The 27,923-nt window shown below is 37.7% G+C and overlaps 1 protein-coding gene across 1 annotated transcript in view; it reads right to left on the reverse strand.

Annotated features, from left to right (window-relative positions):
* The window catches only part of mybpc3 (myosin binding protein C3), a 39,575-nt gene that overhangs the window by 1,977 nt on the left and 9,675 nt on the right, over positions 1-27,923 (reverse strand). Inside the window, exons 8-32 of the mRNA XM_073836174.1 lie at positions 27,222-27,281; positions 24,371-24,373; positions 23,715-23,738; positions 23,033-23,196; positions 21,162-21,294; positions 20,994-20,996; positions 20,348-20,472; positions 20,152-20,257; positions 17,997-18,163; positions 16,686-16,851; positions 15,422-15,528; positions 15,281-15,310; positions 15,026-15,165; positions 14,469-14,534; positions 13,537-13,696; positions 12,138-12,242; positions 11,691-11,879; positions 8,466-8,600; positions 7,339-7,506; positions 6,951-7,039; positions 6,264-6,459; positions 5,561-5,700; positions 4,020-4,179; positions 2,868-3,004; positions 1,673-1,859 (exon numbers count right to left, since the gene is read on the reverse strand). Coding sequence (XP_073692275.1) covers positions 1,673-1,859; positions 2,868-3,004; positions 4,020-4,179; positions 5,561-5,700; positions 6,264-6,459; positions 6,951-7,039; positions 7,339-7,506; positions 8,466-8,600; positions 11,691-11,879; positions 12,138-12,242; positions 13,537-13,696; positions 14,469-14,534; positions 15,026-15,165; positions 15,281-15,310; positions 15,422-15,528; positions 16,686-16,851; positions 17,997-18,163; positions 20,152-20,257; positions 20,348-20,472; positions 20,994-20,996; positions 21,162-21,294; positions 23,033-23,196; positions 23,715-23,738; positions 24,371-24,373; positions 27,222-27,281 — 2,960 coding nt within the window. The remainder of the gene's footprint in view (positions 1-1,672; positions 1,860-2,867; positions 3,005-4,019; positions 4,180-5,560; positions 5,701-6,263; positions 6,460-6,950; positions 7,040-7,338; positions 7,507-8,465; positions 8,601-11,690; positions 11,880-12,137; positions 12,243-13,536; positions 13,697-14,468; positions 14,535-15,025; positions 15,166-15,280; positions 15,311-15,421; positions 15,529-16,685; positions 16,852-17,996; positions 18,164-20,151; positions 20,258-20,347; positions 20,473-20,993; positions 20,997-21,161; positions 21,295-23,032; positions 23,197-23,714; positions 23,739-24,370; positions 24,374-27,221; positions 27,282-27,923) is intronic.

A 27,923-nucleotide genomic window follows, 5' to 3' on the forward strand; every position in this document is an offset into this window, starting at 1 on the left:
GTCCTGAGGGCATTTCTCTCTCAATATTGTAATTACTTGTGCTTATCCTGATTCTGGCAACCAATTACAAACTAAAAGATTACATTTCCTTGTGCGAACTCATCTGGGAGTGTTGACTTTTCACCGACTACATTGCCAGAGCACGTTGACGCGTCATGCGCCGGTTGTCATGAACACGGTCCATACAGCTGAACGTTCCGGTGGATCAAAGGTAAATAATTATATAAATACTGTTCAGTTTCTTGTTCAGACCGATCGTTTTGTGTCTTAAGACCTCAATGTATCGTCACGAGCCGAAGGGTTTAATTTGGTTTTGTCTGTGTATGTTTTTTTTTACTCTTAAAGATTTGGTAACCATTGACTGCCATTATATGACTGACAGACTGTTTGAGTTAAAAATCATCATTTGTGTTCTACTGAAGAAACAAAGTCACCTATATTTTGGATGCCCTGGGGGTAAGCAGATAAACATCCAATTTTCATTTTTGGGTGAACTATGCCTTTAAAGTGTGACATAACAGAAATCATGGATCAATGGAAAGAGATCCATTCTGGACCTTCAGGTAGGTCCAATCTGAACAGTTATTAACCAAAATGAATTTTCTGATTTATGCCAAGACATGTTATCCATGTTTCTGGATATTGTTTAAAATAAAAATATAATTCTGGCATATTTTGTTGAAAAAAACCCCCAGCATATGCTGGTTGAAGCATGGCTGCTGGTTTAACCATCTTAAGGACCATCTTAGGACCTGCACATGACCATCTTAAACCAGCTCAGGACCAGCTTAAACCAGCTCATAACCAACTAAGGACGATTTTTCTTTTATGCCAAAAATCATTAGGATATTAGGTAAAGATCCTGTTCCATTAAGATGTTTTGTACATTTCCTACTGTAAATATATCAAAATGTATTTTTTTTAGTAATATGCATTGCTAAGAACTTCATTTGGACATCTTTAAAGATGATTTTCTCAATATTTAGATTTTTTTGCCCCTTCAGATTTCAGATTTTTAAATAGGCCAAAAATTGTCTTATCCTAACATCAAACAATACATCAATGGAAAGCTTATATATTCAGCTTCAGATTCATGATGTATAAATATCAATAAAAAAACTGACTTTTATGACTGGTTTTGTGGTCCAGGGTCACAAATGTTAATACAGACAGAAGCATGCATGGATTTTATTCTATATGTCTCAGCATATATCTTTCATTTGATCATTACATAAGAGTGTTTGTTCTCTTATGTTCAGTGATAATTCAAGTGAGTTTTATCCATATGGGACACCACTGAACACAGATGATGTTCAAAAACACTACAAGGCACTTAATTTACCAAGGGTTAAATTGATCAAAAACCTTTCAAATAAATTTTTAACTTTCTATTCATCATCCCATCTACCCCATCATCACAAAATTATCAAACATTTTGCTGTTTCCCATTGACTTCAGAAAAAATACTATGGAAATCAATGGGGAACAGCAACTTTTTTTGTAACCAACATTCCTTAAAGTTATTATTTTGATCATGCACTGATCTACGCTGTTTCTACCACAACACTACTCGGAATACAAAACTCGGAAAACCGTTCTAAATACTCAAAATCAATTTGAAATTTTACTAGGACATCTCTCAGTAGCTCTTGAATTAGATGCATGTACTTACAGCGAACTTCCAGTTTGCATTCTACTATGTCTTCTCCACTGGAGTTGACCGCCTTACACATGTACACACCTCCATCAAATGGACATGGCTTACGGATCTCCAGAGTCAGCACACCCTGATTGCTGAACATACGGTACTTGGCCTCGTTTGTAATGTCCATCTTGTTTTTGTACCATGTGATTTTAGGCTGCACAAAACAATAAGACGGATTTAGAAATAGAATTCTTGACCATTTTCTAACATAAACCTGCATATACCTTGTAATATATTTATCAGAATTATATGTAAAACAAAATAAAGCCATCAAATATTACAAGAGCAGAGTGATATTTTTTTTTTTTGTAATATGCACTACAAACTCAAAAATAGAACAATTTGAAAAAGTGGCAGCTGGTTGGGCCTTTTCTGTTTCAGCATGACAATATCCCTGTGAACAAAGCAAGGACCTTTGGGATGAATTCTAATGCTGACTGTGAATCAGACCCCATCAGCAACCTTGCTGATGCTCGTGTTTGAATAATAGCAAAAACCTACAGTTACAATCCTCTACATAGTAGAAAGTAAGGAAGCTTATTTGAACTTTATTGTGATTCTATTGTACAATTCAGACTTTTTTTCTCTAGAAATGCAAGATGTTAACTTGTATTTGTGAGATATAATCTAATATTCTGAAAAGAAAACGCAGAATTCCAAGTTTAAATCTCACAATTCCGAGTTTATATTTTTCAAAGAGTGGAACCTGCTAGGGAGGGGCAATGAATGTCACTGATTTTGAAATGAAATGCTAAACAAGCATAAATGTGACTCTGGATGACCAAACCAATCTTAAGTAGCACAGTATATTTGTAGCAATAGCCAAAAATACATTGTATGGGTCAAAATTATCGATTTTTCTTTTATGCCAAAAATCATTAGGATATTGAAGATCATGTTCCATGAAGATATTTTGTAAAATTCCTACCATAAATATATCAAAACCTAATTTTTGATTAGTTATATGTATTGCTAAGAACTTTATTTGGATAACTTTAAAGGGGATTTTCTGTATAAATCTGTATAAATAATAATAAAAAATTGACCCTTAAGACTGGTTTTGTGGTCCAGGTTCACAAATGAGTGTGATGTTTGGATGTTTCATACATTTGGCCCTACAGTATAGTGCTTGACCTTTGGTATTGAGGAGGTGTTTGCTCACCTTAGGGATGCCTCTTACGGAGCAGCTGAGTGTAGCGTTGTATCCAGCAATAACTGAGCGACTCATGAGAGGATGTGTGAACTTTGGGGCCTCAGAGAAATCATGCTCTTTGTAGGAAGGAGGCTTGTACAAAATGCCTGTAAAGAAAACCAAAACAAATATCAGGAGATCTGGGGAGCCACATGGGAATTAGAAAGACTTTAAATACTGACAGTCTAACCACTTTAAGGATTATTTCACTTCCAGAACAAAAATGTACAGATAATGTACTCACCACCTTGTCATTCAAGATGTTCATGTCTTTCTTTCTTCAGTCGTAAAGAAATTGTTTTCTGAGGAAAACATTTCAGGATTCTTCTCCATAGAATGGACTTCTATGCTAACCCGAGTTTGAACTTCCAAAATGCAGTTTAAATGCAGCTTCGAACTATCCCAAATCTAGCTGTAAACTCAAATGCTCGTTTTGTCTATCTCTGTGATGTGCATGAGTAGTCGTTGCATCTCTGGTTCAAAACAGTTAGGGTAGGTCGAAAAACTCCCATCTTATTTTCTCTCTCAACTTCAAAAATCATTTCAAAATTATCCTACATCACTGCAGAAGTACCGCAAATTAAATATGCAAAGAGGATCAAACACCCTTAACAAAAATGGTAAAACACAGATGTAGGGTGATTTTAAAGTTGAGGAAGAAAATTTGAGATATTTCCACATACCCTGACTGTCTTGAACCGGTAAAAACAGAGTTTAGGCAGAGCAAGACAAGCAAGATGAGCATTTGAGGTTAAAAAGTTTATAAATTGTAATTAAAAATATATATATAACCGATTGTTTTGCTAGATAAGACCTTTCTTCATTGGCTGCGTTTACAACCACATTTAAGATCTTTTGAAGCCACATTTAAACTGCATTTTGGAGGTTCAATCTCGCAGCACCATAGAAGTCCACTATATAGAGAAAAATCCTGAAATGTTTTCCTCAAAAAATAATTTCTTTACGACTGAAGAAAGGCAGACATGAACATCTTGGATGACAGGGTAATTTTTTGTTATGCAAGTGAACTCCTCCTTTAATACTTGTAGAAATGTTCTTGCTATCTACACTTCGTATTTGTGTGCAGGCATGAGAATCTGGTATCTGGGAACAAACGTTCACCTGTTTTCTGGATGTAGGCACTGTCTTTGGAGAGGCAAGGGTCTGGACTCAGACCCACCATATTCGTGGCATACGCACGAAACACATACTCATTCCCCATGACCAGGTCTGACACAACACAGTTAGTGCGTCGATACTGCTCATACACAGTGTACCATTCCTGCAAAAGAGGAGAAAAAACACAGACATAGTCTCTGTCAGACACATTTAACTGTGATTAAAAAGCTGTATCTGTTCTCCTCTGAAACTGACAAAAACATATCTGATAAGACAACGATTAAAATATCAATACATATGCTACCATTCAAAAAAAAATTTGTTTAGCAGGATGCATTAAAGGGATAGTTCATCCAAAAATGGAAAAAAGTATCAACAGTAATATAGCCCATGTGTTTGTTAATCTATAAATATAGGCACAAAAATGTCTGAACATCAAGAAAAATAAAGGTACCTGAAAGGCAAATTTGCATGAGATTTTTTTAAAGCATAAACTTGCCTCACTAAATTCTTCATACTATTTATTTGTTTGTTTCCTCTGTTTTTACAGTGTAACTACAAAAATGGATACAAAACACTGAATGTTCATTGTTAACCACTTTGTCACCAGCAAACAGTATGTGGGAACTTGTTAATCTAAAACATTGTAGTGTGGTTCTCATATTTCTGACTATACCACTGTAAAATCATTGTCTATTGTTATAGACAATGGGGAAAACGTTGCAGGATCGCTTAGCGCGTGTATTAAGCCAAAGTGTTATTACTACAGTATGTTCGTGGGAGCAGTAAATGTTGAAGCAGGTAAATGGCCTGCCCATGAATGTGCCCCAAGGCCTGTAGCCTAAAGTGCTTTTATATTTAGCAGCAGAGCATCTCCAATTTCTGATTGAGATTGTCCTGTGAAACCTGATAATCCGGTGTCTTCCTGCCTGCTGCTCTGGACACAGGGAGAGGAATAGACTAGCTCTAGTAACAATGTGAGGTGAAACCCAAACCGGGTGCTTTTTATTTAGCCGCTAACCTTAGTGGCTCAAGAGTACAAAGGGGTAAAGAGAGCACTATAATGACAGCACTTAAATCAGGGCAAGGCCGTGGGCTAAGATTACAGCGTGCTTGCACCGAAGGGGGCACAGGTGCTCTAGTTTGGTGTGCGGCGAGGGTCATTTTGGAGCTTTGGGTACTAGATGTTCTGGATGCTGCTCCCCTGGCCCACAATTTACTGCCACTGGCCAACTGTATGTCACAAGAGAGGTTATAAACTTATAGAGTCCCTGCAGTGTTGTGCCAGTGATGAATAGTGTACATACATTACTCAATTACAGTGATCACAAGCTTAGCTGCTTTAGATAGACAATGGCAGGCATGGAGAGGCTTACGAACCCACTAACTCTTTCTCTTTCTTTCAAATTCGCTCTCTGAGCTTCAGTTTGATTAATAACATGCTTGGAATTGTTATGTAGTCTAAGAGTACATATGGGCAGTATGACTATAAAATAAAAATTCTCAATGTCAGCAAAAAACTATACTTTTAAACTTCGGTTTACCATAGTTTTCTTGTCAGCCTTCTGGATGGCGTAGCCTGTTATTTCACAGTTGCCAGTATCCTTGGGTGGTTTCCACTCCAGGGCAACGTTAAAGCCCCAAACATCTGTCACCTTTAAGGATTGGGGTGGGCCTGGCAGGTCTGACCGCAGAAAAGACGTTTATTTGTGTGCACTCACAATAACTACAAAACATTGTAAAATAAGTAAAGCAAAAAGGATGCGCTTTCTGCCGTCTTTGTCTCTGTGAAATTAAGTGCGAAACTTCGAAACTCAGTGTATACTTGCCTTACAGACATAAAAAATATATATCTATGTCTACTTTTAAATGAACCAATTCAAATTGGAAAAAAATCTTTTCAAATAATGTAATCCGTATGAAACGTGCATACATGTTTTTCCCTGACACATTCATTATTATTTTATATCTATTTCAGTTCGCTGTGGCAAGCTTTTTTGCTTGCTCTTGAGCGCTTATTAGGCTACCGTATGTAGGCAATTAAATGTTCATTATTATTTAAATGGTTTATTAAAAAATTTGCGACTAATAGTCGACTAATGCATAAAATTAATGACTACTACTCGACCAGAAAAATCTTTAGTCGAGGGGCAGCCCTAGTAATTTCTAGATGATAATCTTGCACAGTTGTGTCAAATCTACTCAGTAATACAGGTTAAACTGACAGTGTATGTCCTAGTAACTCACCAACAATCTGTATAGTGACACTGGCCCTGTCCTCCACATTTTCAATTTGCACTTGAACCTCATACTTTCCAGAATCCTTTCTCTCAGCTCTCCTGATGAAGAGGATGGTATCATTGTCGCTGTTTCGTATGCTGACCTGCTTAGGGTCCAGAGGCTCGTTGTTCTTTGTCCAGGTCACTTGAGGCCGAGGTTTACCCTTAAAAGTGAGGTGGGTGAAGAATGAGTCAAGACATTGGTCAATAACTATATTACTGACAAGAAAGATAGATGTTTTTAGGCACTATAGTTCCATACAGTGGTGTTACAGATGACGTTCAGACTTGTCATTGACTACCATCTGTGATATGCCTCTCTCATTGAATTTCAGCCATAGAGTATTTATAGAGTGAGAGGATGAAGATCTATGTTTCACAAACTGGGTTCTGTAAACAAACAAGTGGACCAGTTACAGTCTAGCCAAAGACTGAAGCCCTAGCTGATGGAAACTGTTGGAGGTCAAAGTCTGCATCAAAAGAGGACAGCCAATGGTTTCATATTGCGACAAATAATACAGCTGGATACAGCAATACAGAACTTTGCTGGATCTTTTCATATGACTCATAGCCTGGATTAGTCACATGTTCTGCAGCATAATTTTGTTAGGGGTGTGCATGTTTCAAACACAATTTCAAGGAGGACTTTGCTCACCTGGAAAGGGATTACCAGGTTAATCGTTTCTCCTACTTTCTTGATGAGTGTCTGGCGGAGGTTACGGGGGAGCCAGATTTTGGGTCGCTCTGCAATAACAGAATGTAAGTGGTTCACATGGTGGCCCTGCTTCTTAGAATATAATAGCCTGTCTTACCCTTTCCTATCTCATTTCCTTCCCAACACTGAACTGTAATGTGATGCAACAGATGGATCTTCACTGAACATTAGCATTTATACTGATCTGTAGCAAGAGGCATTAACATATGATGTCTTTAAACACAATTTAGAAGAGAAAAGGCTGATAAATTTGAACCTATAGCTCTCCAAAAGGTTGACCTTGAATGGGCTAGTCTAATATTTTTAGATCATTCTCTGTGTAACTCACGCATAATTTCACGGATGGTGACTGCTTGTTGCAATGTGGCAGGAAGGCTTGGGCCCGCCATGTTATACGCCCTCACGCGGAACTGCATCTTCTCTCCAGTTGGCAGGTCACGGATGATCACAGAGGTCCTTTCTGTGAGACCCGTAAATGCAGGGACCCATTCGTCAGCTACAGAGATGAAATAAAGGTTTCAGACACAAAACATTGATGATTTATTCGAAATGGTATTTTGATGCAGATAAAAATAATATGATTTACACCTGAATTAGCTGAAGCTGATGTTCTTTTGAACTTTCTTTTCACCAATGATTTAAAGAATCTTTGAATATCATTTGTGACCCTGGACCACAAAACCAGTCATAAGGGGCAATTTTTTGAAATTGTGATTTATACATCACATGAAAGCTGAATAAATAAGCTTTCCATTGTTGCATGGTTTGTTAGGACAATATTTGGCAAAGATACAACTATTCTATGAAACTATAAAAATCTGTTATCTGAGGGTGCAAAAGAATAAAAATATAGAGAAAATTGCCTTTAAAGTTGTCCAAATGAAGATCTTAGCAATGCATATTACTAGTCAAGCTAAAGTTTTGTTGTATTCATGGTAGGAAATTTACAGAATATCTTCATGAAACATGATCTTTACTTAATATCCTAATTATTTTTGGCATAAAAGAAAAAAATATAATGTTGACCCATTTCTGTGTTACTTAAGACTGGTTTTGTGCTCCAGGGTCACATTTGAAGATAATCAAAAAATGGAAGAAATGTTTCTTGAGCACCAATTTAGCATATTAGAATGATTTCTGAAGGATCATGTGACACTAAAGTCTGGAGTAATGGCTCTTGAAAATTGAGCTTTACCATCACAGGAATAAATACTATTTTAAAATATAATTAAATTTAAAAAGCCATATCAAATAGTATTACTATTTCAGTTTTTACTGTATTTGGATCAAACAAATGCAGCCTTGGTGAAAATAAGAGCATTAAAATTTAAAAAAATATTTGAAAAAATCTTACTGCCACCAAACTTTTTTGAAAAGTAGCGGCCTTTCTTTTTAAACACATGAATATTTAAACCATCCCATACTCAAAGTACGACCTCAAACAAACACACTTACAGCCTTCCTTGCAGTACTCAACCCCATAGCCTTCAAGCTCAGCTGAGCCTATCCTTTCTGGAGCCTTCCATTTCAGAGAGATGGTGGTATCACTGATGTCATCCACACACAGGCCAATGGGCTCGCTGGTGGGAGCTGTGGACAGGAAGTTGGTACAAATTAGTATGTGTTTTACTCAACAACAAACAAAAGCAGCTGGAGTAAATGAATCATGTAACTAGTGGAAAAGCTTACTCTTATTTGTCTTTCCATTATCACTTTAACCAATAAACTGGTTTGAATTTTTGCACCTATTATGTACTTGTTTATCTTCATCAGCTGACAGCAAGGAAAGCCCTTGCGTATATGGTGTATTTTGAGTGCAACATTTGCTGTATTACATTTACATACTGTTACTAAGCCATCAAAGACAGAGATAGTACTGGAGACTTTTTAATACATGGCTGGATTTACTTGGACTTGTCACTGCGGTCGCCAGTTAAGTCCCACTGAACAATGTGAGAGCATAGCCCTGTGAGAGCATTGCCTTGTCACTAAACCAAGCAGCCATGGAAACTATGTGTATTGCCTGTTCCTCTTTCAGACAATCGGCAGGGTGGGTGGGGCTAGATCTTGATTATAACTCACTAGTTTGTCCATTTCCAAAGAATCATAATGTCCACAACACGCAATGGTCTTTTGGGTGAAGTTCCCGTTTAATATAAATTTCAGATGATACATGAACTTGGATTGTAATTTGTGCTCGTCCACCACCAGCAAACTAGCGTTTAGCAGTAAAAATCGTATGATCTCCACCACCCTATCCACCTTCTCACGCCCAACCACCTGTGGCTTTATAAAAATACTGCCACCTAGCGTGAACCACCACCACTACAACAAAAAATAATGAGTGGCTCCCACACTATGGAAGCAACCCCAATTGTGTGACTTTCATCTCCACTTACCTTTGAGTCCACCTTCACAGAAAGTCTTTCATTACTGACAAGAATAACCAACATTGCTTGAATGAGGCTGAGTGTAACTTACGGCAGTGGTGATAAGGTCCTCCTGAAGATATACATGCTGTCTACAGTGATTTGCAAGCAAGCTCCAGTCTAAAATGTTTGTGCCATATATAAGCGGCAATGACATGCCCAGGTCAAACAGTGTATTTATGAAGACTGTGAACTTGCAGCAAATCCAAGAACATCTATTCATATCTACCCAAGGAGTTATCCAGAGTGAAAAAAATGATTCATTACATTTCCTTTAAACGTAACAACTGTTTCTTGCTCTAAATATGAGGCCAATAGATGTTTAACCTGAAATAAACATAGTAAAATGATCAGGCTTTGGCTTGGTGTGCACATCCAGGCCTTAAGATGCATTCACATTTACCATTCTTCTGCAAATGTTTAGGTTGAAGTCATTTAAATAGAAATTTGCCTACTAAAGGTCTAAAGTCCGAAATTTTTGTTTGCGATTTTTCGTTTTTTTTTCCCGTATTCGTCATCCTTTCCTATCAAATCTGATCCTAACTTTTTTTGATGGACGAAAGTTTTATTTTTTAACGCGCGACTTAGTGTGCAAAGACCTTAAGAATGAAAGATTTCACCACGCACATTTTCAGATTTTGCATCGGGTTCAAGTCCAACTCCAGTCCAACTAAATGTCGCTTAGTTTGGAAGTGACTTCTGTGTGAACTGTGCTTTATACCTCGCTTCACAACTAATATTTTTTGCCTGCAACATTTTACCAATCTAACCAAAACTTTAGATGCAACCGTTCACACAATGACATTGGTATCTGCTTGCTAAGTCATGACGTAAGTAGTACTGTTTCCGGGTCCAAGCCTCTTCTTTCAATTGAGAATACTATCTCAGCAGCCATTTATGAGCTCTGTTTATTCATATCATACATTAAAGCTAAGCTTTCAAAAACACAGTCTAAGTCTCTGGACTCAAGGCATCTCAGACAGTGATATTTTAACGATTCATAAAGATGAATCGCTGTCTAATCAATTGAGATTTCGGTAAAGAGATAAAGGTCAGGATCATGATTTTTTTGGTAGTACTACAATGCACTATTATATATTAGGACTGTTTGTTGTTTGCATTTGGCATCTGATTTGGATCCGGAAACAGTGACGTCAGATTTAACAAGGAGATTTAGGCATATCATTACCCAAGCTAAATACAATACTTATTAATTACATGTGGACATGCATTATTAAACTGGTTTAGGTTCTTGAAATAAAAGACAATGATGCATCAAGACAGCCATTAAAACATATCAAGGAGAATAGTATAATCGCTACATTAATAATCTCCGCAAAAGATTGTTAAAAATAGACGCCTACTGCCAACAGGTTTAGGCTCTGGTTCCGGCTCCGGTGGGGGGGCAGGTTCCTCTGGAGGTGCTTCTACAGATGGTGCCCCTTCCTCTCCTGGTGGTGCTGCTTCTGCTGTAGAAGCTCCATCTTCAGAAGGAGCTGGAGTTGCATCTTCAGCTGGAGGTGCAGGAGCTTCAGCAATGGCCTCTTGTGCAGGTTCTTGTGGAGGTGGTGCTTCTGGCTCTGGATCTGGTTCTTTGGTTTCTGCTGGGACATCTAGCACTGCATCGGCCGGCGGTGCTTCAGCCGGCTTTTTCTCAGCAGTCTTGGGGAGCATCGGTTTGGTCATTCTGTCTCTGGATCACTTCAGTCTGGTGTGTTTTACAAGTAGAGCCTCCTGAAAAGTATCTGTCTGTTCTGTAACACCTGCTGTGGTCTTCTCTGGGCACATGACGGTGACAGGCAAGTAACAAAGGAAGTGCAGTGTCCTGCCCCCTCCTCTTTTTTGACAATGGCGTAGACACAGCTTTGCAAAGTGCTAACATGCCATTATTTATAGAGAAGGATGCCATGGATAGTTTCCTAATCAGCTATCTTGTAATAGACTGCACAAATATCAAAACTTTTAACGCAGCTTATGTCAAAGGACTGATTTCGAAGGACTGTTTTCTTTTTTCTTTTGTTATACTATCCCTTCACTTGACATGCAAATCTTGGATCTTGCCAAAGAACAGCTATATTAATCACAAGATATCACAATGAAAGAAGTGGATGGAATCCATAAACTGGCATTTAGCATATGATATCCTCCTAATTAGCCACTACATATTGAAATGAAATATCTGTAACAGCAGGGGAAACAAACAAGTCCCTAATACGTAAGCAAAGGCATAAATTAAATCGGTGGAACTCACCAACTGGCACAAATGGCTGGGAGGCGGCACTCGGGCGTGACATGCCGATGGCATTTACTGCGTAAATGCGCATCTCGTAGGCTACGCCCTCAATCATTCTTTTGGCTTCATATGTGGTCTCTTTAAAAGGATCAAAATTGAGTCTCATCCATCTATAGCTCTTTTTCTTCTTCCTTTCAAGAACGTAACCTGAAAGACATTAAAAGCACATTGTTGTCATCATGCATTTCCTCTACAGTGCACATTTTTTTTATTACATTGTTTTTTCATAATATGTACAACTTGAAGTTAGATGAAATTTGTGTTAAGTTAGTGGTTGAGTAAAATTCATTCATAGTTCTTAGGAACATGTGATGTCAACAGGATTTACTGTTTACTGTTGAACAACTTATAATAACGCTATAGATAGCTCTATAGTAATACTGTGTACTATTATTATTAAGATACCTATGACTGGCTGGCCACCATCAAAGAGTGGGGGATCCCATTGGACAATACATGAATCTTCACCAACGCTAAGGATCCTGGGAGCTTCAGGTGGGTCTGGCACGTCTGTAAAACATTAAAAGTTTCACACCATTTCTTACAGCTACTGTACATCAAAGTAATTTTGCAGCTCTCTTTTATATAGTGGTGGCCAACGTATTAGAACACTAGTATTTTCACCAGCTAAAAATGGGTTTAAGTCAGTTATTTCTATCTTTTGCTGTCGTATGTCAGTAACAAATATCAGTTTAGATGTCCAAACATTCATTTTGCCATTAATTGTAATAACCCAGTGAGATTTTTGTTTGCACAAGGAGTCCGACAACAGCCAGTGCTCCACACAGAGATCTGATCTCATCATCATCCAGTCTGTCTGGAGTGACATGAAAAAACAGAACAAACTGAGACAGACTAAATCCAGAAGAACTGTGGCAACGTCTCCAAGATGCTTTAAGAGACCTACCTGCAAAGCTACCTGGAAAACTATGTGCAAGTGCACCATGGGCAAATGTTGCTTTAAACACTAAATGGATTGTCACACTAAATGATTTAGTTTAGTTAATAGAACTGATAAAGAAAATCTACTTATGCCATTATTTTTGACAGCATCCTCATTTTACAGCAGGCAGGTCTCTTAAAGCAAGGGTCACCAAACTTGATCCTGGAGGGCCGGTGTCCTGCAGAGTTTAGCTCCAACTTGCCTCAACACAGCTGCCTGGAAGTTTCAAGTATACCTATTAAGACCTTGATTAGCTGGTTCAGTTGTGTTTGATTAGGGTTGGAGCTAAACTCTGTAGGGACACCGGCCCTCCAGGACCGAGTGTGGTGACCCCTGTCTTAAAGCATCTTGGAGACGTTGCCACAGTTCTTCTGGATTTAGTCTGTCTTAGTTAGTTTTGTTTCTTCATGTCATTCCAGACAGACTGAATGATGATCTCTGTGTGGAGCACTGGTTGTTGTCAGACAAGACAAACAAAAATCTCACTGGATTATTACAAACTGATATTTCCTTCTGACACACTACAGCAAAAGATAAAACTAACTGACTTAAAACCATTTTAGCTGTTGAAAATCCTAGTGTTCTAATAGTTTTGGCCACCACTGTACATCTGAATACTGCAAACCTCCTGAAGGCAATACACACAAAGTGATAATAAACAGCCAGAATGAGATGTGGACAGTTTAGTTTGTGGCCTTTTAATGTTGACCATTAGATTTTACTCTCTAAACAGACAGTGCAGTTCTGAAGTGTACAAAAGAATGCTGCAGTATGGCCTATAATGAAATTAGGGCCTAACTTGAGCCTCCCAGTGAACAGCTGGGAAACGTTCCCACCGTAATGAGATTTAAAAAAGCTTACCAACAACTTTGACATTAATGTCAGCTGTATCCTCTCCAGCAGGATTGCGTACAATGACAGAGTACACGCCCTCATCCTGACGCTCCGCCCCCTCAATTGTAAAGATACAGTGGCCTTTGGTACTATCCACATGAACACGCCCATCTGAGTCTGTCAGCACCTGAACGACCAATCAAAACCACCTGTTAAAAATGGTTAGTGGCTTTCATGTCAATCTAGATCAGTCACGGGCCTCATCTCTGAATTTCAAAACCAGGCAATCATATAGACCACAGGGGAAGATCTAATATAAAACACCAAGATATTACAGATATCTGAATTTAAGAAATTATACATTACCTGTTAAACACCCACCCAATTCCTATGAATAGATGGTGTTTACTCTGTGTTTTCAATCATATCATGTGCTTTAGATCATAAAATAAGCACTTACCTTTAGACACAGTATTCTACAGAGTTGTGTGTGGTGTGTGTGTGTGTGTGTGTGTGTGTGTGTGTGTGTGTGTGTGAAAAGCTTGCTTCATAACACTGTGTGTCAAAGTGATGCTTTTGTTAATGTTATAGCAGCTTGTTTCCTTTTTACCCAGGAAAAGACAAACCACCGTTAAAATAGAGAAGAAAAAAGGTGCTTTATCAGATTTTCACAATTTCAATCACTAAACTATATTAAAAAAATAAATACTTAAAGTATATATATATATATATATATATATATACACACATAAATGCATATTTATACTTTAAAGTATATATACACATATATACTGACCATATATATGTGTGTGTATATATATGAAGTGTCCCCCTGGATTAAATTGATCAAGACTGCAACATCATGCAAAAAGGGTCAATAATATCACAGCCAAGGCAAGAAGCATATTGCACAATGTGCAATGTACAAGCAGTTGGGGATTGTTAAGGCCCAAACTCACTTCACCATTCTTCACTGTCCATGTATTCCTCGGTTCAGGACGCGACTCTCCCTCCTTAAAGCTACCCTACATGAGCAGAGCAGAAGCTGTGAAGCCATGGCAACCAGGTCAGAGGTTAAGTGTGAGACACTGAACTGTCAACCTTCCATCTCAGCACAACACTCCCAGTACCAGTGAGCCTCCACAAGACTTTCTGGTTATGGCTGGGAGATGTTTCAGTACCTACCTGTCAAGGCTTCTGAAGCCCAGATGATGGATCTCCTGTTACATTTGCAGGACAACATGGCAAATCGTAAAGAATTGCAGTACAATTCAAATGAATTTCTAACTAAATAACATTCTAAAGGAAAAAGTTTAGTGTAGGTTTGGGTATTCTGTCGTAACTGACAAGGGCTGCATTTCCCCAAAGCAAGGAGATCTTACAGATCATTACTGCCAATGGTTTCTACAATCTACTTAGGCTTACAATGCTTTTGGGAGACACAGCCCAGACCTATTCGCTCAGACAGGGATTGTTAGAAATCGATACCAGACGAAATTTAATGAATCGCTCCTACCTTTTCTCCTTTTGTCCAAACCACAGTGGGGGCAGGATCTCCAGTAATTGGCACATCTAGTCGCAGTTTGTTTCCAGCCACAACCAAGATTGTGGACTCAGCGGTGCGGCCCATGCAGTCCAGATGAATCTTGGGAGGATCTTAAAAAAGAGAGAGACAGAAGTAAGTTGACACATTTCTCAAGAATTAAAAGTTACAACAAAAGGCTATTTTCTTTCATTTCACTATTTATTTATTCAATATTTTATTTTTTACCTTGGCGAGGAACAAAGTCGATCTTGACCTCTGAAAAGATAAAACAATAATTTGAAAAACAATGCCACAGATTTTTCTTTCTTTCTTTTCTTAAAGAGCAGTTTAAACTCACATTCTTCAGTGATAATTAAAAGGATGTACCTAAGAAGTTGAGCTTGGCAGAGAGATTGAAAGCATAGCCCTCAGGAACGAAGGTGTAGTCACCCTCATCCTCTGGCTTTACGTCATCAATGGTCAGCTTATGAATCCTAAATATAAATAAAAAAGTAACTTCACAATATAAACTTAGAAGTGTTGCACAGAAGTAACAAATAGCGAAGTGATGTTGAAACGTGCATATTTGTGACCCTGGACCACAAAAAAAGTCAAGTAGCATGGGCATATGTGTAGCAATAGCCAACAATACATTATATATGTCAAAATGATCGATTTTTCTTTTATGCCAAACATTAGTAGAATATTAAGTAAAGATCATGTTCCATGAAAATATTTTGTAAAATTGCTTACCGTAAATATATCAAAACTTAATTTTTGATTAGTAATATGCATTGCTAAGAACTTCATTTGGACAACTTTAAAGGCATTTTCTCAGTATTTTTATTTTTTTGCACCTTCAGATTCCAATTTTTGACCAAATATTGTCCTATCCTAACAAACCATATAACAAAGCATCAATGGAAAGCTGATTATTCATTTTTTAGATTATGTATAAATCTCAATTTTAAAAAATTGTCCCTTTTGACTGGTTTTGTGGTCCAGGGTCACATTTTCAAAACCTGGCATTGGCACTTGATATACGCTACATTTTCTGACAATGAAATATAGTTCCACCGTTTCGATTTTGTTTGTCTGTTTTGATTCAGAACCACTGAATCATTTCTCTTGTCAGAGAATGAATCAAACAGGTTAACGATTCAGACTGAATCATTCAAACATGTTACTCGGCGCTGAATTGTTTGCCGCGGTTTCTTCTGACAACGTTTACATCAGAGGGAACGAAAAGAACGCTGGATGAAGGTAACGTTACAGGTAGAAATTCCAAAACGCCTAAAAACTAAATTTATTATGAAGTTACAACATACTACAATGTTTTAGACATGTTTTTGTGATTTTGTGAAACAATGGTACTTGGTTCACCATGAAATCGCCACAGGACTATAATGGTGCAGTGTTTTTTTATTTTTTTATTTAAATGTTACTTTACTAATATTTTACTATGAATAGAATGTTTTATTACACTTATACTACAGCATTCAGTTTAGCTAAATCTAAACACTAATGGTTTAGCTAAACAATGTTTGTTTAACTTTTATTTGAGGTTTAAATGCATAGACTGAAATAGATTGATGCTTATAGACACCAAGAAGTCTCCATCTTAATATTTACGTAACACACATACACTTACCTCCCAATGTGTGTGATATGAGTTCTGGCATCAGGTTTCACCTCCACTCCATTTTTGTACCAGATGCCTTTAACGGTCTCATCAGAAACCTCACATTTGAACACAGCCTGGTCTTTGGCCTTCACCGTCAGGTCAGCAATGTTTTGATAGACCTCTAACTGTTTCTCTAAGGGTCAGGGGTCAAAGAGCACAGTGTCAACACACATGACCAAAAACTAATTATGGATGCTTACCACATTACACCACAAAAGCTATATTCTAGCATATGCTATCATCGCCAAAGTCCCTTTCAAGGAAAGTCTGTTCACTCAGAGGCCATATTTGCAAAGCTCAACCAAGACCAAATAGAATAAAAAGAAATCTAAATGAATGGGGGAATCTTGAAATTAAATTACATATTTCAAATCCGCAACAAAATCTGAAATCAACTGCTTCATCAATGTTATTCCTAATGCTCAAATAAAGTAAAAAAGTGTATTTTTCAGCTTAGATCAGCCAATGCACATGTGCAGTCATAGAGGTGAATTTTCTAGGCAGCTGCAATAACATAATGACTTGCATTATTGAAAAAGAACAGCATGACCGTCATGACAGTTGTGGCTTTACGGAATAAAAAACATCGGTCTGCAACAATGTAGGTGAGTAACTGATTCACGTTTAGGTGAACTGTCCCTTTAAGATAATGAAGAGAGGTGGGGTAAAGAAAGGTAACAATCATACTAACAGGCTGGTAGAGTTACAGTATTACTAGGCAGCTTTTTTTTTCTTGGCACCTCTTGTACTTGATCAAAAGCCCAGACAAACTGGTAGCAGACATACCTGGGTATCAGTTTGCTTGTAAAGTGCTATACATACTTGAAGACTCAAAATGGGAGACAGAGTAAAGGTAGGAGAGAGTGAGAAAGAGACAGAAGAAAACAATAAAAAGAAATGGGAGAGAAAAGGAATGGGTCATAAATCTTTCTTAGATGCTATTAAAAGAGAGGGACGGAGCGGTGTGTGACAATGACAGAAAGAGAGAGTGAGGGAGAAACAGACAGAGTCACCTGCCCTGTTAAAATATATGGGTCAGGCGGTCTAACAATAGCTGGCATGTGGGCATTGTGAATGGTAACCTTGTAAAGAAGTGTCGATAGCCATATTTTCTAAACTGACGAGAGATGAAGTTTGAATAACATGGCCATGAGTGTGAAACCTTAATGACTGCCAAATGTGCAATAAGTTACAGCGCAAATCTGAAGACATCTGTGGCTGGGGACAGAAATCTGCAAATATAGGAGGCATTGAAATTCTCCAAATTCAGATATTTACCCTGAACCATGAGCTCTGCTAATGATTGCCCTCCATTGGTTTTCACTCGGTAGTGTCCACAGTCCTCCTTGGTCACATCATTAATGATAAGGAAATGCTTGCATCCATCTTTCTTAAAGCGGTACTTGAAGGACTCATCTCGGGTGAGTTCCACACCATCTTTTTCCCTGAACAAGTCAGAAGTTTGGTATTTATTAATATGTGTTGATGCTTAAGTCAGAGTCTCATTGAACTGCAATATACAATTCATATGCATGTACTGTATGTATGTACAGTTGAAGTCAAAGTTTACTTACAGTACACCTTGCAGAATCTGCTAAATGTTAATTATTTTACCAAAATAAGAGATATCATACAAAATGCATGTTATTTTTTATTTAGTACTGACCTGAATAAGATATTTCACAAAAACGAAGTTTACATATAGTCCACAAAAGTAAATAATTGTTGAATTTATAAAAAATTACCCTGTTCAAAAGTTTACATACACTTGATTCTTAATACTGTGTTGTTACCTGTTGTTGTTTTTTTCTAGTGATAGTTGTGAATGAGTCACTTGTTTGTCCTGAACAGTTAAACTGCCCACTGATTTAACTTATTTTGTCATCTGGGGAACATGCAAGTGTCTTCTGTAGCTTCTGAAGGGCAGTACTAAATGAAAAAATATAATATTTAGGCAAAATAAGAAAAAGTACACATACTACATTCATACTACACTTCCGTTCAAAAGTTTACACCCTGGCTCTTAACGCATAATTTTTCCTTCTAATGCATCAGTGAGCATTTGAATCTTCCGTAATAGTTGCATATGAGTCCCTCAGTTGTCCTCAGTGTGAAAAGATGCATCTCTAAATCATTTAGGCATTGTTGGAAAGGGTTCAAATACACAAAAATGCTAAAAAACCAAAGAATCTGTGGGACCTGAAGGACTTTTCTGAAGATCAGCGGGCAGTTGAACTCTTCAGGACAAACAAGGGACTTATGAACTATCACACACACAAAAAAAAAAAAAACCCACAGCTGTGGATCATTCAGGTAACAACACCGTATTAAGAATCAAGTGTATGTAAACTTTTGAAAAGGTAATTTTTTTGTAAATTAAACTATTATTTTCTCTTGTGGACTATATGTTAATATCTTTTATGTGCAATATCTTATTCAGGTCAGTGCTAAATAAAAAATAACATGCATTTTGTATTATTCTGCAAGGTGTATGTAAACTTTTGACTATATATGTGACATTTTAATTAAACAACAAAAAGCAAAGGGAAAATTCCAAGAAGGTTTGCACCTAAACATGAAAGAACAAAAACATTATAACAGTATTACAGCCATGATGTACTCAATAATAACCTCTGAAATGTACATCTTGATTTATGAGCATTACTGCAGGGTAGTGAGGGCAAATGGGATAAATCAAATGGCTGACATAGTAAAGGACTAACGATTTAAATTAAAGTTGATAGCTGTTAATCTTTTATCATGCAGGCATAAGCTTTTATGCCGATCCCCAAGCGATGTAACTCTATACTCTCATGTACTTGCTCATTCCAATCAGTTTAGCCACAAAACCACATTATTATTAGCCCATTATACTTCTAATATTAAGTCCTACATTGTGGCATTCCAGTACTAGGAACAGTATCTACTCCTGCCTTTCTCTAATCATCAAAGTCATTTGCTATTCAAGATAGGTGCCATAAACCGCCGGTGACTTTCTCATTCCATTCTAGGACACTTGTGAGGTGCTAAAAGGCTGCTATGACCTTTTCCAGGCACTGATCATTTACAGCCCAGGGTGATATAGAGCCTTGGCTACAGCTATGGCAAAACCAGCACTCACTCACGCACCACCATCTGTCAGTCAGTGTGACTCACCCAACCAGCCAGCCAGCAATGCTAAAAGAAACACATATGCCATCTACTGGACATCTGTGGAATGCCAGGACTCTGATTCATCCAGGACAGCTTGAGAAATGGTCACCTTTTCTAAACTCGTCTCTGTTGTTAGTTGACATCTTTGGTGTAGTGCAGTTTAGTACAGATATCAGCTTTTCAAGATCATTATGGATGCACATCTGATCTCAAAGGCCTTTTTTAATATGTCCTGGGTAATGTGTTACTACTAATGGAAGGGAAAAGGAAAAGGACCTACCATTTGACCTGAGCCCCCTCTTCAGACACTTCACACTCAAACTCTACTCGTTCTCCCTTCATAACCATCTGATCCTCTAGGTTACGTACAATCAGAACAGGAGGCTCTGAAGGCAGAGAGAGATAAAAAAAATACAAATAATATAGATAAAATATATTTAAAATAATACAATAATATGTCTGTGAAAGTTAATTACCTTTAACAAAGAGCTCAGTAACAGTCTTTTCTTCTCCAATCAGGCATGCATAAGCAGCATCATCTGCCAGAGAACAGTTGTTGATAGTAAGAAAGCGCTTGTTGCCTACACTCTCAAAGATGTACCTGTAGGAAGATGAGAAATTATTTAGCAGCTGTTCCTTCTTTGTTCTCCAGATGGGGACAAAGCATCACTGTTGGAGAGGCTCTTCCAAACATATAGTAACAATACACGTCAGAAAATGAACAAAACACTTGTGTAACGCATGAAAACATTATATACAATATAATGTCAAAAATACATTAGACAATACATAACTGTAAACATATGAAAAGACCAATTTTAAATGTTTTTTATTTTTATTTTAAAAAGGTTTATATTAACTAAGGTCACTGAAAGATATTATGAGCCATTGAGGATAGTTTTGTTCTATTGTTATTTGAGTCCTTAAACATCTGTCAGCCTCCATTCATTGGCACAGCTGACATCTGAGTCTACAGAGCTGCTATGTATTCTTAGAAATCTATCCCTGCATATTCATAGTCAACACTGTTTGAGACATCTAACCCCATAGAGACAAGCCTTGAAGTTCCTGATTGTGATTAGGCTGTGTGTGGTCACAAGCATACTGTTGAGTGGCACTCACTTGCTAGGGTTGACAGGGAAGAGCAAGAAGAGCAGTCCATCCATCCATAAGCACACAGTGTTGTCAGGAGTCAAAGAAATAGACAGTTAGTTGTAATCCTTTCCATGTACTTTACTACTTCAAAAGAATGCATAACACATGTGACTCAAAAAGAACCTGAGTATGTACCTTCCAGTTGGGTGTATCTCTTGTCCATTTTTTGTCCATTTAACTTCTGCATCTGGATTAGCCACTTCGACTTCCAGTTTGATCTTGCGTCCTTTTTCGACCTGGTAGGCTGGGTCCAGCTTTCTTAGAAATGCTGTGATTAAAATAAAGATGAAAATCCAAGTCACCACTTTTGGAAAGAAATGGGCAGCACATGAGCATGTGTAAAAAAAAAAAATTAAGGTTTTCTATTAAACAGATCAGTTTTAAAGCAACAAAACTGTTGAGAGTTGGAAACTACAGTCTGTTCTAATCCACTTAATATATTTTACCATCATCATCACAACTTGGCCTATCGCTAACATTCAAATTAGTCAATGACTTGGTGCCTTGCAAAAGTATTTTTAACATTTTATCTTATTGTTTTATGTTAAACTGCTTTAACTTACATTTTCACATCATTTTACACCCAATACACTATAATGACAAAGCAAAAAAAACAGATTTGTGACACCTTTGCAAATTAATTACAAAAAGGAAAACTTAAATAAGTACTTTGCATAAATATTCATACCCTTAATTCAGCACTTATTTCAAGCACCTTTACAGCCTCACGTCTTTTCGAGTATGATGCAACAAGCTTTGCACCTCTGCATTTGGCAATTATCTGCCATTCTTCTCCTCACCTCTTCACCTCTTAAGCTCTGTCAGCTTGGATGGGGGCTGACAGACATTATCAGGTTTCTCCAGAAATATTTGATTGGGATCAAGCCCAGGTTCTGGCTGGGCCACTCAAGGACATTCACAGAGTTGTCCATAAGCCACCCTTCCTGTCTGCTTAGGGTCATTGTGCTGTTTGAAGGTTCTGTCCAGTTCGAGATTCTGAATGCTCTGGACTGTTTTCTTTTACACTGTTAGACTTCTACACTGACGAGTCCCTCAGTCCCTGCTGATAAAAAAAACACCTCCACAGCATGAGGCTGCTACCACCACACTTTACTGTTGAGATGGTCCTGTGCAGATGATGAGCAGTGCCTGGTTTCCTCCATGATGCTTGGAATTGAGGTTCATTAGACCAGAGAATCTTGTTTCTCACAGTCTGAGAGTCCTTTAGGTGTTTTAGGTGTAAATTCCAAGTGGGTTTTCATGTGTCTTCACTAAGGAGACAATTAATTCCGGCCATGCTGCTACAAAGCCCAGATCGGTGGAGTTCTGCGGTGATGTTTGTCCTTCTGTAAGTCTCTTCCATCTCCATAAATGGTCATGCAGCTCATCTAGAGTGACCATCAACTTCTTGGTCACCACTCTAACCGAGACCCTTCTCCATTGATTGCTCAGTGTGTCCAGAAGGCCAGCTCGAGCAAGAGTCCTGGTTGATCCAAACCTTTTCCGTTAAGTATAATGGAGACTACATGCTTCTGTGAACCTTTCAATACAGCAGAATTTTTTTTCTGAACTCCTCCTCAGATCTGTAGCTTGACACAATCCTGTCTGTGAGTGCTACAGGCAGTTTTTTTGACCTCAGGGCTTAGTTTTTGCTCTGAAAGGCATTTTCAACTGTTAAACCTTTTTTGAGAGTTGTGTGCCTTTTCAAATCATACCCAATCAGTTGAATTTGCCACAGGTTGACTCCACTCAAAGTGTAGTAGCAACTACAAGTGATATTGGAATGCTCCTGAGCTAAATTTCAAGTGTCCCAGAAAGTTAATTATTTCTGTTTTTTATTTTTAATAAATGTAACAAATGTGTTTTTGCTTTGTCATTGTGGTGTATGCAGCAACATAAAAACAAGAAAAAAATGAAGTAGTATGAATACTTTCACTTTTCAAGGCACTGTATATATGCCACTTAGGTGGCCTGGACAGTTAACAAAATTAAACAAGGTTACAAACCTGCACTTTTCTTCTCTTCTTTTTTCATTTTTTTGAGTCTCTTAAGCATCCCCCGCAGGTCCGTGATTCCATACTGGAAGGCGATTTTTTCATACTCTGATGGTGGCGCCTTCTGGAGGATATCCCATACGTCTACATCAGGCTCATTGCTCACTTGAACAGCTCTACAGACCAACAGTCGATAGAAGTTGATCAGGACAGGTAAATCCAGTCTAAACATCTAGTATCTTCACAATGTTTTAATATTGTTTTTTCAAGTTTATTAAAGGAATAGTTCACCCAAAAATGAGAATTCTGTAATTATTTAGTCATCCTGATATTGTGTCAAGCCAAATGACTTTTTCTTCAAAGGAAACTTGAAAAAGAAGACATTTTGAAAATGTGTTTCATCCATACTGTGCACGTAAGTAGGTCCAAAACAGCGATGGCCCCCTTTGGCTTTAATCGTATGGATAAAAACATTTTTTCAAAATATCTTTCTGCAGAAGACAGAGTCAAAGAGGTTTGGAACAACATAAGGGTGAGTAAATGACAGGCATGTTAGGTACATAATTCATTCAAACTCTTTATTAAAATATAGAAATGCAATTTACCATGGCAAATAAATATTAAATAAATGAGATAAATATTAATGAATGTTATTAAGTAGGTTTTTATTCTGTATGTTTAAAAAAAATCTTACCGTGGGCCAGTTTTTAAGAAACTGCTGTACTTATGTAGAGGGAGAACCCAAGCGTCAAGCATTGTAAGACAAACCACAGCAGATTATTGCACATTATCAAGTTCTCAGATCACATTGCAATGCATTGTTAAACCATCAAGAGCATTTTACAATTCATATTTATAAAGGCACTTAAAGCATGCAGAGTCTACATTGTCTACTATACAAACTTCCTCCTTATTCAGATCTTTAATTTTGTGCCTCTTGTGTTGATTAAACTGAAAGGGTTAGAAACTATTTGTGTGAATGTACAGTGTTTACTGACATAACCAATTTGCTATGCTGTCGTGTCGGAGTCAGTGAATGTGGGATGAATACGTGGGATGTGAAATGGCGTAGGAATCGTGAGAGTTCTAGGTTTATTAATATGATTAATTAGGAGTATATGAGTAATGATGAAGGAGTTTACTAAAAATAATTCAAACGTGACTCTATCTATTTGTCTATCTAGTTCCAAGTGGGTGTGCAGTCTGTGGAGTGGAAAAACCTAGAAGAGCTAAAGTTGGCAATCAGTGGCTGATTAGGAGAGAAAATAATCAAGGTATCACACACACTCGGCAATACAACACTCAACATTCCTTCATACACAAGCAGTTAGTTCAGTGTGACTCACTTACTCTCTGAATATAGGAGTGGAACAGCCACAGAGGAGAAAAACAGGAAAAAATATACATACAGGTAGATAAGCCTTCATTTTGATTCATTAATTCACAACATCTAAGAATACTTTAAGCAATTTTGGATTGGCTTCAACAATAAACAGTAAGTTTTACAATGTTGAAAAGTATATGTAAAATGAATAAGAAATAATTTTAGGTTTTTAGATTTAACTAAAGTCCTTTCAAGTCTTTGATTCAATTCATAGGTCACTAATCAAAAAATTGTGACCCTGAGCATGTGAAATCTTTTGTACAAGTCTCAGGTATCATTGCTTCCATTGAATAACAAGATTTTCTTTGGATTTTGCTCAAATCATGTTAGCTTGAGTGCTGATGTTATTAAGGATACATTGTTTCAGGGCAACTTTTGGCTTAAACTGTTCATTTAAAAATTAACATTTTCATTAGTGGTCTCAGAATTTGTACCCACACTGTATTCATTGTGGAAGTTTTTGGACATTGAAAGTAGACAATGAATGTATCTGACATATTACAGTGAGAGAAAAAATATATTGTATTCCCTGCTGATGTTGTATGTTTGCCCACTGACAAAGAAATGTGGTAGGTTTGTTTGAACTGTGAGAGACAGAATAACAAAAATATCCAGAAGAACAATTGATTTGCATTTTAATGAGTAAAATATGTATTTGATCCCCATCAGTCAGCAATGAGGAATCAGCCCAGAACGACACGAGGAGCTTGTCAATGATCTCAGTGCAGCTGGGACTATAGTCACCAAGAAAACAATTGGCAACACACTACACCGCGAAGGACTGAAATCCTACAGTGCCCGCAAGGTCCACCTGCTCAAGAAAGCACATGTATAGGCCCATCTGAAGTTTGCCAGTGAACATCCGAAAGATTCAAAGATGAACTGGGTGAAAGTGTTGTGGTCAGATGAGAAAAAAATTAAGCTCTTTGACATCAACTCAACTTGCTGTGTTTAGAGGAAATGGAATGCTGCCTATGACCCCAAGAACACCATCTCCACCCTCAAAGATGGAGCTGGACAGATTATGCTTTGGGGGTGTTTTTGTGCTAAGGGAACATCAAAGGGACGATGGATGGGGCTATGTCCCATCAAATCTTGGGTGAGAACTTCCTTCCCTCAGCCACGGCATTGAAAATGGGTCGTTGGTGGGTATGACCCAAAACAAACGGCCAAGGCAACAAAGGAGTTGCTCAAGAAGAAGCACATTAAGGTCCTGGAGTGGCCTAGCCAGTCTCCAGACCTTAATCCATAGAAAATCTGTGGAAGAGCTGAAGGTTTGAGTTGCCAAATGTCAGCTTTGAAACCTTAAAGGTCCCATATTGTCAAAATCGAAATTTCCTGGCTTTTTTCATGATAACTGAGGTCTAGGGGCTACGTAACTACCATATGAGTTTCAAAACAGTCAATCCACAGTAAACTGCACACAGCCTGCTTAAAGTAGCTGTTCATTTTCACGAGCCACTGTGACTTCCGCAAAGATGTGACGTCCGATCTACTCAGTCACCGCCTTCAGTCACCACCCGGAGCACCAATCACGTCCCACCCTCCTTTTGTCAAACCCAGACAACATCGTGTCCATAACATTGCTAAGCAACAACAACACGAAAACAAGTCGAGAAAACCCTGTTCAGTCTATAGATGTCGAAACTACATCATTGCACAGGCTTCAGAACAACGTGAATATAAGAGACCACTGGCACGTCAACTTCAGCCTCTTTCACACAGCCATTCCGGTAAATACACGGATAATGTGTCCCATGATTTGTTCCGGAGTTGTTTGATTTGGTTCATTCACAGTTGTTTTCCGGAATCTGTGCGTGCTTTACACACAACCCATAAAGGCATGTGACGTTTGGATGTGAGATGTAATGCAACGCGTACGATTCACTAAACTGAAACTAACCTGAATAAACTGTGCTTCAGCGCTGATAGTGAGGAGCTGGCTCTGCCCGATCGCCGCTTCATGCCACTTTGCACGTATTTTTTCGTTGTGAAGAGTCGCATGATAACGTGCATCATCACTACAACACTGCCTTTATGGTTCTGGCTTTTGTTCACACAGCGCTCGTTCCCGTAATTTTCCAGAATCAGCGCGCATTGTGAAAGGGGCTTTACTAAAGCAACAGTTATGTAGCTTACTGCATTCGGTGTTTGAAAAAGAAAAAAACATTAATGATCATTCTGAAATATCCTGTTGAGTATCAGCAGTGACCGTAGTTACCTGTGGTTGGCCTGGCTGTGCGTCACTCAGAAAACAACAGGCCAATCAGAAGAGAGGCTCATGAATATTAATTAGATGGGCCAAAATCGATCTGTTTTTGACAGAGCTCCTAAAAAAGGAGCTGTAAAAATATATTGAGATGGATTTTGGCACTTATAACGCAAATATATATTCTTAAGGACATCAACAACTAAAATAAACCTCCAGAAATGTGTACAATATGGGACCTTTAATGACTTGGAAGGGATTTGCGAAGAGGAGTGGGACAAAATCCCTTCTGAGATGTGTGCAAACCTGGTGGCCAGCTACAAGAAACGTCTAACCTCTGTGATAGCCAACAAAGGTTTTGCCACCAAGTACTAAGTCATGTTTAGCAAAGGGGTCAAATACTTATTTTACTCATTAAAATGTAAATCAATTTATAACTTTTTTGAAATGTGTTTTTCTGTTTTCGTTGTTGTTGTTCTGTTTCTCACTGTTCAAATAAACGTACCATTAAAATTATAGATTGATCATTTCTTTGTCAGTGGGCAAACATTAAATCATCAGGAGATTAAATAATTTTTTTTCCTCACTGTAGATCTCAAAAGACTTACCTCTTTTTCAGTAAAGCACTGAAGTCCAGTTCTCCTGAGTCTTCACCTGCATCTGTGCTACTGTAGTAGAGGAAGAAATAACAGGCCACAAAACATGAGCACACAGAACTGTTACATTGTCATGATCATTATAAGGTAAGTACATTTTCAAAATAGGGGAAATGGCTTCAATATCATTAAAATGCAATCATTTATTAAAAATGGAAATAATTTAATAAATCATTTCGCAAAAAAGCAAAATATCGAGTATGTTGATGGAAATTACACATGTTCAGGGTGTATTATTATCTGTAAAACATGTGGAATGGATGAACACTGTTCAAAACTTTTGGGATAAGATTTTTAAATGTTTTTGAAAGAAGTCTGTATAGTATACAGTCAGAATAGTAATATTATTAAATATTATTATTAAAATAACTGTTTTCCATTTTAATATATTTTAAAGTGTAATTTACTCCTGTGATGGCATAGCTGAATTATCAGCAGCCATTACCCCAGTCTTCAGAACTGAAGAAACATTTTTTTAATTATTATTTATATTTATTATATTGTAAATGCTTCTTTGCTGAATAAAAATATAAGCTTCTTGAAAAAAAAATAGAAAAATCTTATTGACCCCAAATTTTTGAATGGTAATGTATACTGACAGGTGTGTAGATGCACAAACAATACATGCACATTATACAGACATCATTAAGTTAC

Source organism: Garra rufa, chromosome 3, assembly GCF_049309525.1.
Source record: "Garra rufa chromosome 3, GarRuf1.0, whole genome shotgun sequence".
Classification (NCBI taxonomy): domain Eukaryota; kingdom Metazoa; phylum Chordata; class Actinopteri; order Cypriniformes; family Cyprinidae; genus Garra; species Garra rufa.